Raw genomic sequence first — 19,519 nt, forward strand, 5'->3', positions numbered from 1 at the left:
TCACACAGAAGACGCTCGGCTCAACTGAAGAAACGACCTCTGCTGTGGTTTTGTGTTTTTATAAACGTAACATCTGCGTCGCTAAATGCCGAGTGATAAAAGTGTCATGCGAGTGGCCGCTGTAACGCCTGCTCCCTGATTCAGACTGACTCTAATGGGAAGGCCTGGTGAATTTTTCATACAGCCCAGAGGGTGAGGACTTAACGCCCATTCTGGCAGATCACAACCTCTAAGAGAGAGAGGAAGAGAGAAAGAAAGAGCGACCTGACAATCAGGTCACATCTTCAGCCCCCACATCAGGATTTTGGTCATAGATTTGAAAATCATACGATTGTATAAAAACCCGGTTGTGCACATGCTTATTTGGTTTATTGTGGCCAAGTGCACTTTTTTCCCCCAAGCTTTTTTTTCAGTTTTGTAAAGTTTGTAGTGACAGACGTCTTTGCAGAAGTGACAGTTTTCTCCGCCCTCTGCTAGACTTTCATATATGTCATATGCTTTTGTCAGTGAATGAATTCCCAAGCTTATGTTGAGAATCTGTAGATTTCATGTCATATTTTTGATTCATACGTCATGCACTAAATCTGTCAAACAAAGCGGGATAATTCTTTCTGCGCCTTATGAAAAGGAAGAGAAAAAAAAGCAGGCTGAATAATGCCCAAGATCCTCAATTTAATGGGCTGAAATTTCTGCAAGAAAGCTCTAAAAAAATTACCCATCTGTTCAGTGCACACATGCCACAGCTCACTCGGATAGCTCGTAGCACTGTCTTGCGTGTGCAGATATGTTTTGCCTGGAAATCTATTTGGAGTTGCTTGAAGGAAGCCAGAACGGCCCTCCTTCTGTCTCCCCCTCGCCGGCTCGCACGGGGCTCCCTCTTGCCGTCTATCTCCTCTCGCGTGGAAAACATCTTCACCAGCTCCGTGCACACAAACATGCGCTCAGTGGCATCGCCTCGCCTCCGACAGCTTCCCCAGCACCGTGGGCCAATATGCAGATCTCGTGGGCCCGAGCTGGCAGCGCTGTCCGCAAGCGGGACGAGGGGCCCCTCAACTGTTTGTACAGTTGGATTATACATGCAACGCACGGGGACACAGGGAATAATTATCCTCTCTGTGGGGAGGCCACTGATTTTGTCCTCATGTCAAGTCCTCCTTTGCTGCAGAAATGCGAGGGTGCGGTCCCTACGTGTCATCTCATCTGCAAAGCAAACAACCCAGCCAACATTTATATGTGGGGCCCATATGGTTTGGAAATGGGCTGAAAAATGGGCCCCATATAGGATTGTCCGCGGGTTCCGTAATGGCCCCATATTAAATGCCCATATAGGTGTTATGTTAGGAAAATCTGGGAACTAAATGGGCCCCAACTGGGAAAAGTACACAGAAACCCACCTGGGCCCCATCTTTCAAGTTTTTGTGGGTACCATGTGGGCACCACATAGGCTAAAAAGTGGGTTTTAAGTGGGATTGTCCGCGGGTTCCATAATGGCCCCATTTTATAAGCCCATCTCGGTGTTATATTGGTAAAATCTGGGAACTAAATGTGCCCCAACTGGGCAAAGTACACAGAAACCCACCTGGGCCCCATCTTTCAAGTTTTTTGTGGGTACCATGTGGGCACCACATAGGCTAAAAAGTGGGTTTTAAGTGGGATTGTCCGCGGGTTCCATAATGGCCCCATTTAATAAGCCCATCTCGGTGTTATATTGGTAAAATCTGGGAACTAAATGTGCCCCAACTGGGCAAAGTACACAGAAACCCACCTAGGCCCCATCTTTCAAGTTTCTGTGGGTACCATGTGGGCACCACATAGGCTAAAAAGTGGGTTTTAAGTGGGATTGTCCGCGGGTTCCGTAATGGCCCCATTTTATAAGCCCATCTCGGTGTTATATTGGTAAAATCTGGGAACTAAATGGGCCCCAACTGGGAAAAGTACACAGAAACCCACCTGGGCCCCATCTTTCAAGTTTTTGTGGGTACCATGTGGGCACCACATAGGCTAAAAAGTGGGTTTTAAGTGGGATTGTCCGCGGGTTCCATAATGGCCCCATTTTATAAGCCCATCTCGGTGTTATATTGGTAAAATCTGGGAACTAAATGTGCCCCAACTGGGCAAAGTACACAGAAACCCACCTGGGCCCCATCTTTCAAGTTTTTTGTGGGTACCATGTGGGCACCACATAGGCTAAAAAGTGGGTTTTAAGTGGGATTGTCCGCGGGTTCCATAATGGCCCCATTTAATAAGCCCATCTCGGTGTTATATTGGTAAAATCTGGGAACTAAATGTGCCCCAACTGGGCAAAGTACACAGAAACCCACCTAGGCCCCATCTTTCAAGTTTCTGTGGGTACCATGTGGGCACCACATAGGCTAAAAAGTGGGTTTTAAGTGGGATTGTCCGCGGGTTCCGTAATGGCCCCATTTTATAAGCCCATCTCGGTGTTATATTGGTAAAATCTGGGAACTAAATGGGCCCCAACTAGGCAAAGTACACAGAAACCCACCCGGGCCCCACCTTTCAAGTTGTTTTGTGGGTACCATGTGAGTACCACATAGGCTAAAAAGTGGGTTTTAAGTGGGATTGTCCGCGGGTTCCATAATGGCCCCATTTTATAAGCCCATCTCGGTGTTATATAGGTAAAATCTGGGAACTAAATGGACCCCAACTGGGCAAAGTACACTGAAACCCACCTAGGCCCCATTTTTCAAGTTCTTAGTGGGTACAACATGAGGAAAACATGAGCTAAAAAGTTGGAATGGCATTAGCAGTGGGTTCTGTATTTGCATCTTATTTCTAGTTTGAATTGACTAAGTTCTGGCACTGAGTGGGCCCCATGTAGTAAAACAGTCACAAAATCAATTTTTCAGACGGCTAATACGGGTTCTGTGACACAAAGACACCAAATATATTAAAGCTGACCGCAAACAAAATCTAGTTTGTAAATAAAACCATTTCAAAAATCACGAGGGTACACAAAACAACATTTTTCACATTTATTTTGTCCAACAACTGTGATTTTACGTAACTGTATTCCAAAGTGCGTAAACGTTTAAAAACTAGAAATGTCAAACTACAGCAAAATTCCTTAGATATTTGGAACTGTAGCAACATGGGAAAAAGTCAGATGAAAACTCAAAAGCTTATCTTGAATCAGCAGGGTTTGTTTTTTTACAGAGCCGTAAGTCTATTTTGTACCCTTGCAGCCCTCGGTCCTCCTCTGTCTTTAGCTCCACTGAACCACTTGGACAGAGCCTTCTCTGCTTCTTGCAAGTTGACTTTTGATGTTAAATAATTCTTCAGTGCCTCTGCAAATGAAGAAGAAGAAAAACGGGCAAGCCAAAGTAAAGTTAATCTTAGCTTACTTCATTTGGTGATGATTTTCAAAGAACAATGTTTATTTCACTTTATTGCCTCAAAAAATATATACAAATTGCATGATAACCAATCTCAGTTACACTTTCAAACACTTTATTAAAAAAGTTTAGTTTTCTAAAGTTCAAATGTCTCAAGTGAAACTAACTTACCATACACAACATTAAAAAGACGCAAATCTCTGAACTTTTTTTCCCCATGTCGGCCAAGCATGTTGTACTCCACAGCCAGCTCAGGTGATATGAGGAATTTCATCATCCTTCTTGTGGCATCGTCTACACTTGTTTCCCCTGTATCTGCTACCATGGCAACCTGAGGGGAACATACAAAAAGGACAGATTAGATACTGGCATCTGGTTAGGATGCCTCCCTGGTGAGGTGTTTTGGGCACGTCCCACCAGGAAGAGACCCAGAACACCCAGGACATGCTGGAGGGACTATGTTTTTCGGCTGGCCTGGGAATGCCTTGGGATTCCCCCGGAAGAGCTGGGCCAAGTGCCTGGAGAGAGCGAAGTCTGGGCCTCTCTACTTAGTACCGGATTGGGTCGAGGGGCAGCAGCCTAAGCTTAAGATAATGGACCGGAATGGAGGATAAATGGACACTTTACATATTACTTAATGTTTACTGTGTGGTGATAAAAAAAAAAATGGTAGTAAACACAAGCTAAACTAAAAAAATTAATTGCGCTTCCTTAACCCTTTATCCCCAATAATGTTACGCAGGATAACTGGTAGGTCTGGTAGGTTTTTTCCTCTACTGTATACTATATGAATGTAATCAAGGATTAATAACAGAAAGAAAAAAGAAATTGAAATTTTGCCATTTTTACTAAAGGCAATCAAAATGTACATGAATAAAATATTTAAATTAGTCAATTCAAATTAATAACTCTAAAACACTGAACAAAATTAAGTATTTGACCCTGTGGTTTATTTTCGGACATCTCTTTTCTTCTAAAAGTCCAGGCGTGTTGGGCCCCTGGCAGAGCTCAGGTTTGACGAGACAGGTTTGGAAAAACCTGTCGCTGGCGACTTTTTGGGGGCTAAAGGGTTAAAATAAATAGGAATTGGCCAAAATTTGTATAAACTATGAAATAGCAGAACAAAAGTAAAAAAAAAAATCTTTATCTGTTATCAGAATCAAATATTTGATTAGAATAAAAAATTTAACTTTCTGGAAGATTTCTCGTTACATCTGTCATAAAAGTAACAACATCTCAGAAAAGAAACATGATAGCAACAGAAAAATATGATAGCAGTGTGATGTGATGGTCCCTGGCCAGATTTTTACACATATTATAAGCCCTGTGACACAAAAACCACAGAACTCTGACACGCACAGACTGTTTTCCTTCGTGCTAATGAAGAAAAATGCTGGTCTGGTATGTAAAAGGGAATTTATTCTTCCAGGACCTGAAGCTCCGTAATGCAGCCCTCCAACAGCCAAACCTATCTGTTCTCTGATTGTCTTGATGCATGCTCAATCATCCAGGTAAGTAAATCTCCAAAAGTTGATTCTGTTCATCTGGACGTAGCGCTTGCAGCATTTTCTCCCACTGAAAATGCTACGTCCAGATGAACAGAATCAACTTCTGGAGATGTTCTCTGATTGGATTGTTTAATTGGTGATTGACATGAAATTGACCAATCAGCTGAAAGGAAGAAAAATAGGGTCAAAATTTGGATGTGTAAGTTTAAATCCACACACAGCCAGGAAAGCCGAGCGCAGAGTTGTTTGTAGCACCAATTCAGCCAGAGTGGAGCCAGATGGATTTTCCATCCATCCACACTGTAAAGTCTATAGACCAGCAAGTGATAAATTAACAGTGTTGTTGGTATTTTCTAAAACAGTTGTATGCAATAGGAATTGCTGTTTATAGTCCTCCTGTATATCTGCATGTTCCCTCCCAATTAAAACCTGTGATAATGGAGATTCAAATTCATGTCATACCTATACCAACAGTTATCAAGTATCCAGATCGACCTTTACTGATGTGCTCTGTCAGTGCGCCCCAGGGCAGCTGTGGCTACAATGTAGGTTGCCATCGCCAGTGTGTGATTGTGTGTGTGAATGGGTGAATGACTGAATGTAGTGTGAAGCGCTTTGGGGTCCTTAGGGACTAGAAAAGCGCTATAAAAATGCAGGCCATTTACCATTTAAAGGAAAATTGTTATTTCCATGTATTTTCCTGTTCTGCCTTCAACTTTGAGGACTTCCCCCCACATTTCTAGTTGTGACAGTGCACCTACAACAAAAAAAATCTGCTGTGATTTACATTTGTTGAAAGAGCAATTTTGTAAAATAGTCTATTTTTGTATGCACAGTTTACAAATCTGTCCTGTACAGCATGGACTGATTGCATGCTAAAAAGTTGTTGCTTAAAAATAAAACAATAAATTTTTAATTAATAACATCAGCAGAAAGCCTTGTTATTAATTAGATGTACAATTTCTATAGAATACGAAACAACTCAGTTCATTTTTGATCATATCAATACCAGCATATTACACAACTAGTGATGGGATTTTCGTCTCTTTTAGAAAGCCGGCTCTTTCGGCTCCCAACCGGCTCTTCAGGTTGTTTTGTTGCTTTAATTAATTTATTATTAACAACAATATAAAATTATGAACCAAAGGAATTACTAATGTAAAAAAAGAAACGTGGTTTTATTTATATATGTTTATATATAAATATATATGGTGGCCCCTAGAGACAAAGCATGTACAAACTCCAAAACCCATTTCTAGCGTCAACTGAACTTCCAAAACAGAGCTATCTAGATCACTTAATTTACACAATTGAAATCATATGTGTATTTTTTGTGTATTTATACACAAGCACTCATATATATTCATAAAAAATTCCAAAAGCTGTTCATTTACCTGTTACTACCACACACCAAATCCGGTCGTTGGTACTTCCTGGCTTGTGTAGCCACTAGGTAACAAAATCTCAACACTGTGCCTAGCATCCTGGAGCACTTCTGTTGTGTTTTGTACGTGCTTTGGAGTTTGTACGTGCTATGGAGTTTTTACGTGTTTTGGGGTTTGTACGTGCTTTGTCTCTAGCAGCCACCGTAAATATACTTTTATTTATTCTCTCCACATAAAATGTAATAAATAAATCATATAATACAAAAAAAACAACTATTTACATTTCAACTTTTAACTATTTAAATTTTCAGCTTTTTCCTTTTAAACAAATTTAAAGTGAAACAACACAAAACACTGCAAACCACAACACAATTAAATATAAATTATAATATGAAAACAAACAGAAGATGCACATTCTCTGTCATATGGGCCTGCATGAATAAACTTTCTGAATCCTTTATCATCCGCAATTGAAAATAGTTGTGGATGATTACTATACCTTTCTAATGTGACGTTGTTGTCCCTGGCTCTTTCTCTCTCCCTCCTGCTCTGTTACTGTGCTACTGCGTGTGTAACAACCGCCCCTCCCCCCTCTTCCCAGCGCAAAGCACAAGGCTCGCGTGCAGAGTGAAGCGGAAAAAAAGTGCGAGAGAGAGAGAAAAAACACGCTTGTGTCGTTCACTTCAAAGAGCCGTTTCGTTTTGACCAACACATCACTAACAACCATGATGAAAAACGCTCATCTGCTTCCATCACCATCAGCTGATTAACATTGAGCTGCTGCAGTCAACACCATCAAACTAATTTACTGTTTAATGTTATGTTATTGAATGCTTTTATTTTTAAATCTTTACCAGCGCTTAAAGACTGTAGATGTTCACACCTGGTGTTAGAAAACCGAGCTCACTGCAGTATTTTTTTTTATAACTGGAAATTTAAATTTTTATTGGTTACCGTGTTTATTACCACTTTTATCAGTAATGTACTTCCTATAAAATATGGATTTGATAAGTTACCGGTTTATTGAAATCAGCTAGTGAACACATCGATCACTTTATTGAACTACACGCCTTACACTCTTGTGAGCTCTGGTTACTAACAGCAGGTGTGAATGTTTGGAGTCCAAAACGCAGATAAAGATTAGAATAACAAGGCAATGTAAAATCAGTTTAATGCAGTTGACAGTAGCAGCTCAGATGGAAATCAGCCAATTGTGAGGAGAGCAGAGGACCAAAACTGTCAGAGTTGTGGGTCAAGTGAAGAGAACACTGTTGGCATTATTGTTAGCATAAAAGATGAAAATTAAATAAATGTTAAATTTTAAAATAGATCATTGCCTCCTGTGCCTAAATAAATATATATACTTAATACCAATAAAAAAAAAAAGGATGCCCCAAAGACCATCACTTTTCAAAAATAATAATAATAATAATAAGTAATACAAATAATATGAAAGTTACTTACATGTCAAAGATGGTGCTTGTGATCTTGAAGAATCTAAACGTGATAAGGAAATGAAAGAAAGTGCATGAGAAAATACAAACATTTTTGTTTTTTCCCAGGATAATTCAATATAAAAGATTCTCTTACTAATGCACAAAATGAACAGTGTAATTAAAAGTTTGAAAGGCACTGCATGTGTTTATATGATAAACTGACTAATTCAAGCAGCAAACACTAGCAGTGCAAAAATGTATCTAACTAGCTGACAGACTTTAAAGTCACAGGAAGATATATCAAAATGGTGATTTATGCCAGAACAAATGACTTGACAGACATAAATCCTAAATTCCTTTAAGTAAAAAAGGAATTACTTTTTTATAAGTGGTCCCTAGTGGTTTTCAAATTATTACATGGCTTGTTAATTTTTTATTAAATTATTAAGAAGCCAGATGAGTTCAAAACATTTACAAATGACTATAAAGCACTATCCAAACTTCAAATCAAGTGGCAAAATCTCCAAATTAAAAGTACTCGCAAACTATAAAAATTTGATTATACTTAAAAATATGCAAAAACTAATTTAGTGGAATTTTTACCTGCTCAAGAATACATTGAACATGCAATATTTAATTGAAAAGAACAAAATTTGTGTACTTTTAGAAAGGATTATTAAATATTTGGGGATACTAGACATAAAGAGGGTCTCGTACATTTACGGGCATCTAATTTCCTGGATTTAATGGTTTAAAAGTTTAATAGGTCTTTGAAGTTGATAATAAAATTGAGTCCATTATTAGCAAAAAGAATTTAAAAAAAAAAAGAGCAAAAAAATGCTTAATATATAATAATTGTTTTAAACTTAAGCTTTGTAATTGTAGCAGATTTCATTATGTCTGTAATTTTTTATTTAGCCCCACAGTAGTAAAAGCCATAAATGGGAGTTAGATTTAATACTAGTATTTTACACAGCATTCAGCTATAATAACATGTTCTGCATTTTCCTACTTCACCATCTGATCTGAACAGCTGCACTCTCTTAATTAATTAATGACCTAACATTTCTCAGTAACCAATAACTAGATGGAACAGCACAGTATCTAAAAGAGTGATCAGACAGTGTTTGAGCTAAAGACGCTGTGTGTTTCTTTTGGGGGCTTTTTACACACTGATCCACCACCGTTTTCCCATAGTACAATGCATATCTGGTAACATTACCGTATTCAGATCAGAAAACCGTTTCAGCTGCAGGCATCTACTCCTGTAATTTAAACAATCACCTTGCTACACTGCACATGAATATTACGTAACATGGTATGACTAGCTCATGTTCAGACATTTAAAATACTGTTCAGCCATTTTGTTTACTGGGTAGTGCATAATGGCCGAGTTAGCTGAGCAGGAATCCACTAAAGCCAAAAAAATAATATAAATTTTTTAAATTAATTACAAAAACCTTATAGGAAAACCCAAGAAACAGTTGCAGAAGCACAGAAAAAAACTGCCGTGTACGTTATCCGGTTGTTCAGTCTGACGTCACTAGCCGTGTCTGGGTCTAAACTCTGCTGCAGGTCCATATATCAAACGATCATATGGCATTACTGAGAGTTGAAAAACTGTCTAAAGTCTTTCATCTTTAATAAAATGATCAGCGTTCTGCTCTACCAGGTGTAACAATTGAGTTTAACATCCAGGCATCCATGAAAACGGAATTTATGACATTTAAAGGAGTTAGAAGTTAGCAGGGAGTTAGCTCGCTAGCTTCTATCTAAATACAATATAGCATGTCCTGACTGCGGGGTTTTGGAAACAAATTAAAACGTACAGCTCTGTTATCACTTCCAGCATAAATGAAGACAGAAAACTAAACAGCAGTGACGTTTGTAGGGTTACTGAAGTTGGGCTAGCTGGTATATAATGATGTGCTGCGTGACCGCTAGCGACACAGCTACGTTAGCATAATATAAACAAGCTAACTTTTTTTCCACTCGATAAAAGTTACCGTGAGTGTTCTCGGTGGTCAGGAACAAATGTAATCGCATGGCAGGATGCTGTAAAAGGACCAAACTTCAGCCAGGAGAACAACTGAGATAATCCATCCACAATACGAGGTTAGTCATTCATATACTGCTGCATGGGCTGGGCTGTAGTTACATCCTAAGGTTTTAAAAACTGAGCTTAAATAAATGATTAGCGGTAATAAAAGCCGAGGGAGGTCAACAGTGATCACTGACTGTTTTAGGAGCTTTTTGAGATCAAATAGAAGAAAATACATAACATTAAACATGTTAACAACACAAAAGCCATATTAAACGCAGACTACTTTAGACCCGGAAGTAGGATCCGTCGCGTCATCACTGAACAACCGTAAATTCAAAAACTGTATAGAGAGAATGGTGCAATGAAAACAGAATAAGATAAGATGAACTTTATTGAGTAGAATATAGGCAGTAAGAGTTTTTTAATTAACTTTAAATTATGTTTGCCAAAGACAATGCAGCAAATTAACCCAGTTCTACCTGCTAGCTAAAGATGTTATGCTTCTCCCCCTTATACCGTTTAGGACGACTATAGAAAGTTACTAAAATAACCATTGATGAAAACGTATCAAACTTTAAGTATTTACCTTTGTCATAGTTTTCGATTCTTTGGTATCCTTTTGTCCTCCACGTTCTTAAACACCAGGGAGAGAAAAGGCGCAACAGACGAAAGACCGCGAAGACTAGACGCTAGGCGGTGCAATCTGCTCCTCCCTCTTTTTAAACGAGCCAATAGGAGCTGCTCACATTAAAAACAACTTTATTTAAAAAGTCGTTTTACACCTGATACAAAAATTTTAAAAGTCAAACAATGCACAAGTTTAAAAGAACAATTTTATTTTTAAAAGTTTTTTAAGCATAGGGATGGTTAATATGTTTTAAAAAGTAATATATAATATTTATCAAAAATTGTCACCCAAATCAACATCATAATAAAAATATAATTAATAAAAATATAATAATGATAAGAAGAAGAATAACAGTTTACCTAAAAGCTCTTCTAACATTAGACTGGTTTTGAAAAGTTTCAATAGTGTCAATACACCATAAGGACAAGGGAGTTTCACAGTTGAAGTGTGACTGCTTGAAAGACCCCATTCCCTCTCCTTTCCACTAGTTCAAAGAAAATATAAATTATTTCTGGTTATATAATTTGAGGGCACAAGTTTGAAGAGTAACATTTTAACAGATCGGTAATATACTTCAGGAGCTTTACTGGATCTGATTAACCAAAACTTCCATCTTCCATGTAACTAACTGTCTTTTCTCTAATACAGTAGAGTGTGTCTGATCTACTAAAAATCCTCAACTGCATGTTTGCTCAAGTAAATAGTCTTAATTGTTTGAACAACCAGTAATCCTTAATTTGCAAATGCCAAATCTGGATTTTGTCTGTGTAATTCACTTTTATCTTAGGTTTTTTATTCGTATTTTTTGCTTTTCTTTTTTTCTACTCTTGTGTCCGTTTTAATCACTTATTATTGCTGCTGTGACAAGTGAATTTACCTAAGAAGAATCATGAAGTCCTTATTTTATCTTATCTGAGCCTCACCATGCAGCCTACCATGCAGAGTTCACATTAAGTACATAAAATGAAATCTAAAATTAAAAAGTAACCAGTTTCAAACCAGTTATTTGGAATAGTGTGCAGAGTGTTTTGAGTAACATTGAATGTTCAAAAACACCAAAGTTCCTATAGTCTCACTTGACAGCTGGGTTGTAGTGTCTGATAACACATAACATCGTGAGGTCTCAATGTGGACTTTGAGTACATTTGCTAGCCAAGGCTAAATACTGAGAGGGTCAAAAATGAAGGGTCAAGAACATCTGACTGTACGTAAGGGTAGCAAAAGTGATAGACTGAGGTTGTGCCAAATATGTTAAAGTTAGGGTGATTTCTTAGAGAATGGTACCACATGGGTGCCGTCTGCAGGTTATAAAAGAGAGTTATGTTCATACTTTCTTTTGAGATTATTTTTACAATTTGACTTTCAGAACTCCCTGGGTTGTGCGCAATCTGTGATGGGCTTGTTTGGAATAAATCCTCCTTTATTCAAATAACACTTTCTCAGGCTCTTCACAGAAGAAGAATCCTCACATAAGCATGTGCTACCATTTTGAACCAATGTACACATTTACCATCACTAACCCAACTAGGACCTACATTGGATGCCCACCCATATGGATTTGATGTTAGAAACGCAAGTGGGTCCCATATATACTAAACAATCTTGAGCCCATGTGAAATATATGCCCATATTAATTTAACACAACCCATTTGGGGCCCACATAGACATGTTTTCAGGGTCTGACTTGCATTTGCCCATGTGTGACACATATAGTTTGACCAGGTGGGCCCCACCTATGTCATCAGTACCAAAAAATATATACCGATTACCTCACTTTGCCCCACCTGGGGCACACAGCAAATGCTTTTCTTTAAATGACTGTGTTTGCCCATGTCTAACCCAGGTGAAAAACCCAAGTGGGTCCTACGTGTGTTTCCCATTTTGAAACAAGTGAAGTGTTTCCCATGTTTGACCCAGCCAGGACCTACTATATGTTTCCACTCGGTTTTGCCCATATGGCTTTAATGTGAGAAACCTAAGTGGGTCCCATATATACTAAACAATCTTGAGCCCACATAAAATATATGCCCATATTAACTTAACATAACCCATATGGGGCCCACATAGACATGTTTTCAGGGTCTGACTTGCATTTGCCCATGTGTGACCCATATAGTTTGGCCAGGTAGGCCCCACCTGTGTCATCAGTACTAAAAAATATATACTGATTACCTAACTTTGCCCCACCTGGGGCACACAGCAAACGCTTTTCTTTAAATGACTGTGTTTGCCCATGTCTAACCCAGGTGAAAAACCCAAGTGGGTCCTACGTGTGTTTCCCATTTTGAAACAAGTGAAGTGTTTCCCATGTTTGACCCAGCCAGGACCTACTATATGTTCCCACTTGGTTTTGCCCATATGGCTTTCATGTGAGAAACCCAAGTGGGTCCCATATATACTAAACAATCTTGAGCCCACATAAAATATATGCCCATATTAACTTAACATAACCCATATGGGGCCTACATAGACATGTTTTCAGGGTCTAACTTGCATTTGCCCATGTGTGACCCATATAGTTTGACCAGGTGGGCCCCACCTATGTCATCAGTGCTAAAAAAATATATTGATTACCTAACTTTGCCCCACCTGGGGCCCACATAGACATGTTTCAGGGTCTGACTTGCATTTGCCCATGTGTGACCCATATAGTTTGGCCAGGTAGGCCCCACCTGTGTCATCAGTACTAAAAAATATATACTGATTACCTCACTTTGCCCCACCTGGGGCACACAGCAAATGCTTTTCTTTAAATGACTGTGTTTGCCCATGTCTAACCCAGGTGAAAAACCCAAGTGGGTCCTACGTGTGTTTCCCATTTTGAAACAAGTGAAGTGTTTCCCATGTTTGACCCAGCCAGGACCTACTATATGTTTCCACTCAGTTTTGCCCATATGGCTTTAATGTGAGAAACCTAAGTGGGTCCCATATATACTAAACAATCTTGAGCCCACATAAAATATATGCCCATATTAACTTAACATAACCCATATGGGGCCCACATAGACATGTTTTCAGGGTCTGACTTGCATTTGCCCATGTGTGACCCATATAGTTTGGCCAGGTAGGCCCCACCTGTGTCATCAGTACTAAAAAATATATACTGATTACCTAACTTTGCCCCACCTGGGGCACACAGCAAACGCTTTTCTTTAAATGACTGTGTTTGCCCATGTCTAACCCAGGTGAAAAACCCAAGTGGGTCCTACGTGTGTTTCCCATTTTGAAACAAGTGAAGTGTTTCCCATGTTTGACCCAGCCAGGACCTACTATATGTTCCCACTTGGTTTTGCCCATATGGCTTTCATGTGAGAAACCCAAGTGGGTCCCATATATACTAAACAATCTTGAGCCCACATAAAATATATGCCCATATTAACTTAACATAACCCATATGGGGCCTACATAGACATGTTTTCAGGGTCTAACTTGCATTTGCCCATGTGTGACCCATATAGTTTGACCAGGTGGGCCCCACCTATGTCATCAGTGCTAAAAAAATATATTGATTACCTAACTTTGCCCCACCTGGGGCCCACATAGACATGTTTCAGGGTCTGACTTGCATTTGCCCATGTGCGACCCATATAGTTTGACCAGGTGGGCCCCACCTATGTCATCAGTGCTAAAAAAATATATTGATTACCTAACTTTGCCCCACCTGGGGCCCACATAGACATGTTTTCAGGGTCTGACTTGCATTTGCCCATGTGCGACCCATTTAGTTTGACCAGGTGGGGCCCACCTGTGTCATCGATACTAAAACATATACTGATTACCTAACTTTGCCCCACCTGGGGCACACAACAACAGCCTATCCTTAAATGACTGTGTTTGCCCATGTCTATCCCAGGTGGAAAACCCAAGTGGGTCCTACATGTGTTTCCCATTTTGGACCAAGTTAAGTGTTTCCCATGTTTGACCCAGCTAGGACCTACTAAAAGTGCTCACTTGGGATGGCCCATATGGGTTTAATGTGAAGAACCCAAGTAGGCCCCATACAAAAAGCCCAGTTTGAGCCCATGCCCACATGGTACCCATCCAGCCCGAGCAAAAACCAGGTGGGGCCCATATATACATGTTGGCTGGGAAATGTGCTGAATTGGAGATAAATTAGGAGAAATGAACACTTACTAACTGAAGACCTGTTTGTCTGTCTTTGTTAGGGGTCATATCACTGCCACTATGTAACCTCTTGTAAGTTTTGAAACTGGAATTTCTATCAATATAAACTATATTAGTAGAAATTTATAAGTATCTATAAAAGAAGAAGTATCCCTCTTGGGTAGAGATGCAAAAAGAAGGAAAAATCAGGCTCTTTTTATGTGTGTGTGTGTGTGTGTGTGTGTGTGTGTGTGTGTGTGTGTGTGTGTGTGTGTGTGTGTGTGTGTGTGTGTGTGTACACGTACCAGAGGGCTAAGAAGCCAGGCATGGGCAGATGGTCTACAAAGGTGTTACCACACAGTGAGTGGGCACTGCGATTGATGCATTGCAACATCCAAGAAGGTGGAACATTTGGCTGCTGACCCGCAGTCAGAACTCATTGGCCCTGCCTTCTCCTTATTTAGCTGCTGCGAGAGAGCCGACGGCTGGTTTGGTCAAAATAAACACACACACACACACACACACACACAGCACTTTCCCACCCTCAAGGAAGCCTGCATGGGCTTGAGTGCTGGAAACTTCTCCGCCGTCTCTGCAAGGAGGTCAGGGCGGTGGTGTAGGCAGGCAGGGCCAGCACGCGCTGGAACTCAGGGTTACTGTGTTACACTTGGATGGAGGAGATCTGACCCCGAGCTCATTCTGAGGCGTCTTTGTGAGTGAAGCAACTCCATACGACTCGATTTTTGCAAGTAACACTTAGGTTTGTTCGCCGTGCTGTAAATTTCCATTGTTAAAAATGTCAACTTTAAACGCCACGTGAGAAGCTGTCACTTAAGCTTAAAAGTGAGATTTTACTCCTGGGGTACAGGAGAATGGTAACACACTGATTTGAGAGGCACATATGTCATTTCTATAAAAATGTGATTCTTTTTGCCCTGCTATCAGGAGCTGAACCATATCGTCATATATGAGCTGAGCAAAAACTCTTTGTGTGGAAAAAGAAGCAGACGATTATGAAGAGGAAGCTGCCAGAGTTCAAAGATGGAGCACTCTCTTTAATAACAAACATTATTAGTTATGCACACGGCACGCCTTTTATTTCAGACCCAAAAGCGCTCTTACATCAGCTGAAACATGGAAAATTCATGAGTGAGTGCGCTAACCAAAGGCAACGTAACGGATTTCAAACACAGTGATTGCTGTTTGTCTCTCGGTGTGCTTTAAATCATTTGGTCTCCTGCAGAAATAATACCTGCCTCTGCTCGCTGTTCCAGTATCTCCTCCACGGTTTTAACCTCAACGTTACAGACTGACAAATGTGTTTTTCTTACGGCGTGTTTAATTCTGCAGATACATATCTTTATTTGTAAATAATTGTCTTAACTTGAAGTTGCATTGCAGCTTTGAGTTTAAATTCTATATTATTAACGGCTGCTGAAAGCATTATGGTGTAAGGCGTTGTCTTGGTCATTTGGCACTTCTCTTTGAAATATGCAAACAAAACTAAGATTGACACATTTAAATAAATCTGGATTTTATTAATTAAAAAAAATGATGATATATAGCTGATGCTTAATTTTAGACAGCTTGCTGTAATGGTGTGAACTGGCATAGAGTGCCCCCTTATGGACATATCTGGCAACATCAACTCTTGAGTTTGAGATTTACCTTGTTTTTAATGTAATGTTAATGTGAAAAACTTCACGTCAGAATAGTTAAATGGTCACAAAATAAAACACTAAATCTAAGAAGGAAAAGAAGACACGCAAGTCCCACACCGACCTCCAAAGCCTCATCCGTCTCTGCTCTGGACTTCAAATTGAGTCAGTCATCATCCACCACCATCACGTTCCCGGTCACCTCGTACTCCATGGTGGCCCAGTCGAAGATATTCCCTTTGGGGACTTTGTGTCCGTAGTGCCAGCCCTGGATCATGCTCCTGGAGAGCACATAGTCCCACATATTCAGGTCCGTCATTTCCCCCACAAAGCTCTGCGTGGCCTCCAAGCCTCCCAGGTGTTTGTCTGGATCTTGCCCCAGGAGGACGGTGCCCTTCGGACGGATGGTGTGGCCGGGTTTGTAGACCTGGTAGGTGCTACGCTTCCCGTCCACCCAAAAGGCGGCGAGGCCGGTGCGCGACTCCCAGGTGAGGCAGAGGCTGGTGCGGAAGGTGGTGAGTGGGGGCAGGTGAAAGAAGACGCCGTCGCCGCTCAGGTAAAAGGAGATGCGGCCGTCCTTCTCGCGCCACACGTTGAGTTCATCGTAGTCGGCTGTGCGGTAGGCGAACAGGATGATCTGGCGCTCCTCCGGCAGCTCGGTGGCCACACGCATGCAGAGGGTGAAGGCCTTCAGCCCCATCTCCTTCTGCGGGATCAAGGCCACGTAGCTGAAGTCCGTCTCATAGGGGAAGACCAGGACTTTGTCGCTCAGACCCACTGCGGTTAACAAGACGATAAATCTGTGAGTTTATTATGACATACAGGTACGATTATGCAAAGCTTTTCTAATTGTTCCAATGAAGGTGAGATAATAAAAGTAATTTTTTAAGCTGTTTTTAATCTATTGCTGTTTTTAAATTGCCTATCAGTACACAAGGCTACCAGATTCTCAAGCTTTAAATCAACCGCGAATTAGTTCAAATAAATGCAACATATACACTCATCGGCCACTTCATTAGGTTCACCTGTTACCTGCTACTTGATGCAAATACATCAACCAACCACAAAGTTGCAACTCATTTCATTTAGGTATGTGCACATGGTCATGGTGAATTTCAAACTGAGCATTGGAAAGGATAAGAAAGGTGACTTTGAACGTGTTTGTTGGTCTAAGTGTTTATACAAACTGCTGAGCTGCTGGGATTTTCCCACAAAACCATCTCCAGGGTTTATAGAGAGTGGTCTGATTTTATGCCCGAGAGTGAGAGAGAATATGCAGCAAGCGGCGATTCTCTGGGTGACAATGCCTTGTTGTTGTCAGGCATCAGATCAGAATGTCCAAACAGCTTAGAGCTGATAAGAAGAGAGTCAAATAACCACTTGTCATAACTAAAGTATGCAGAAGAGCATCTTAATGACCAACATGTTGAATCTTAAAGCAGAGGGCGCATTTTCTTGGCACATTTTGGGCCTCTTAGTATTGACTGAGCATCATTTAAACACCACAGCCTACCTAAGTATTGTTCCTGACTAAATCCATCCCTTTATGTCCACAGTGTACGCGTCTTCTGATGGCTGCTTCCAGCAAGAATACGCTCTATGTCACAAAGCACAAATCATCTGCAACTGGTTTTTTGAACATGACCACAAGTTGACTAAATACAGTCAGATCTCAGTCCAAAACTGTGCCTTTGGGATGTGGTGGAACTGAAGATTAGCATCATGGATCTGCAGCATGATGCTGTCATGTCTGTAAGGACCAAAACGTTTTCAGCTTAAGGCAGTAAGGATGAAAGTGAGTCCGACCTGGAACTAACAGGATGTACCTAATAAAGTGGCAAGTGAGTTCATCAAAAAACTTTTTTTTTGTAAACCTGGACTAAATGAGCAATAGTTTTTAAAAGATAGCAGGTGTACCCGATTCAAACAAATTTGATCATTAAAGGCTGAAAACGACTGAAACAAAATGTTCTACTGTTGGAGATTTGAAGGAAGAAAAAACTCACTTTAATTTTAGAGCACAGACATTAATTTAAAGATGCAACGTGAAACGAGATATGTCTGTGGACATCTGGCAATCAGTTGTATGGAAAGACAAAACCAGTCTGTGACTGTCTGGACTCACAGCATTTCTTATGTTAAGGCCTGCACACCAAAGCTCGGTCATCACTACGCTTTCCAGCAAATCAGTAATCCTGTTCTTATTCCTTCAGTTTGAAGTATAAGAAACGAGCTGGGAATATTGGAAGCTTATGAGAAACTACCAAAAACCTTTGTTTATTTTATTCAAAACTGACTTTGTTTATGGAAAATTTAGGTATGATTAAAAGGAATAAATAGCTTGATCAATCTCTAGCGATGGGTTTTGTTCACAAACTTTGGTAAAATGACTTTTTTTTTTGGCCTATAAAACGTCGTTTTTAAATCCATACCTTGTGTGGATGAGGAGAAAGTCACAAGCAATAAAACACCCAGCAGAGCCTCACCAAACTTCACAGCGTTGTCGCTCTGAAACACACGAACAAGCATCTGACAGCAGCTCCGGACTGATATCAATTACTGAACTATATTAAAAAAAATGTAAGTATGTGCAAAATTACCGAGAAAAACTGATTTTCTTACCATTTTAATGTTGTGTTGTTGATGTTCTCTGCTGCCAACTCTTTCCCACTCAACAGTGACCCGTGCCTGGTCCTCTTCCCTCCTTGCACAGCCCCTGACGTCAGCTCTTTCAACGATGCTCTGACAATAGGCCTGGTGTGTGAGGGCTGAGTGACACCGTCTGTACATGTGACTGAGCCACGCTCACATCGTTTCATCTATTTCTGTCTGCATCACCATCAACCAGCATGAAGTGTTTACATCAGAGCCTCTAGCATGAACGCATGAAAATTACAGCAGCTCTTGCATCAGACAAACCTTAAAGGTTTTCAGCTGGTGGTCCATTCGTTGTTACACGGGCTTTAGACTGTGAAATACTTGGTTATTTGTTGATTTTTCATAACAATTTGTAACTCCTTCCTTTCCTCCCTCACCAGGTCGGGGTTGCAGTTGGGCACCCCTGGATAGGTTGCCGGTGTGTTGCAACACTGCAATTTAGTTTCTTCCAGGATGCACCCCACCTCTCCTCTTACGACAGCTGGAATAGTTTTCCCTTTGACTGGAAGAAAAAAGATGGATAAACAGGTTTTTCAAGAACTGTGACAGAGCAGTGGATGTTAGTTACTGCCCCTCAGCCTCCTGGCAGTACACTCGTTGCGTGGCACAAACCTGCTGGAAGTACAAGTCAACAGCACATAGATAGATGTTAATGCGCATGACACTTTGTATGAGTAGACTTGAGTTAAAAATGGCACAAAAAAAGTTTTCAGTAGCACACACAAGTTTCCAAAAGTAACTA

At 40.4% G+C, this 19,519-nt stretch overlaps 1 protein-coding gene and 1 long non-coding RNA gene across 2 annotated transcripts; both read right to left on the minus strand.

Annotated features, from left to right (window-relative positions):
- Positions 1-3,120: 3,120 nt before the first annotated feature.
- On the minus strand, positions 3,121-10,490 carry LOC146702926 (uncharacterized). Its single transcript, XR_014921928.1, has 4 exons — positions 10,316-10,490; positions 7,714-7,746; positions 3,528-3,687; positions 3,121-3,308 (listed from the first exon to the last, which is right to left on the minus strand). It is a non-coding gene; the product is annotated as an uncharacterized LOC146702926 (long non-coding RNA).
- Positions 10,491-15,490: 5,000 nt separating this feature from the next.
- Positions 15,491-18,924, minus strand: LOC146702927 (C-reactive protein-like). The gene is made up of 3 exons (XM_085465993.1): positions 18,742-18,924; positions 18,552-18,627; positions 15,491-16,896 (listed from the first exon to the last, which is right to left on the minus strand). Exons 1-3 carry the CDS (start codon positions 18,907-18,909, stop codon positions 16,286-16,288), a joined length of 855 nt encoding a protein of 284 aa, XP_085322119.1. The 5' UTR covers positions 18,910-18,924; the 3' UTR covers positions 15,491-16,285.
- Between the last annotated feature and the right edge of the window lie 595 nt (positions 18,925-19,519).

This window comes from Copadichromis virginalis, linkage group LG8 (genome assembly GCF_057382275.1).
Source record: "Copadichromis virginalis isolate Kocher_CV1m ecotype Utaka linkage group LG8, C_Virginalis_male_GT1.1, whole genome shotgun sequence".
NCBI lineage: Eukaryota > Metazoa > Chordata > Actinopteri > Cichliformes > Cichlidae > Copadichromis > Copadichromis virginalis.

What these genes read in the sequence shown, in the direction of transcription:
- LOC146702927 (XM_085465993.1), bottom strand. Translation starts at nt 18,909, where the DNA reads ATGTACAGACGGTGTCACTCAGCCCTCACACACCAGGCCTATTGTCAG. An exon ending in AACAACACAACATTAAAATG is followed by an intron (nt 18,628 to 18,741) that starts GTAAGAAAATCA and finishes CGTGTGTTTCAG; the next exon opens with AGCGACAACGCTGTGAAGTT. An exon ending in TTTCTCCTCATCCACACAAG is followed by an intron (nt 16,897 to 18,551) that starts GTATGGATTTAA and finishes TGTTAACCGCAG; the next exon opens with TGGGTCTGAGCGACAAAGTC.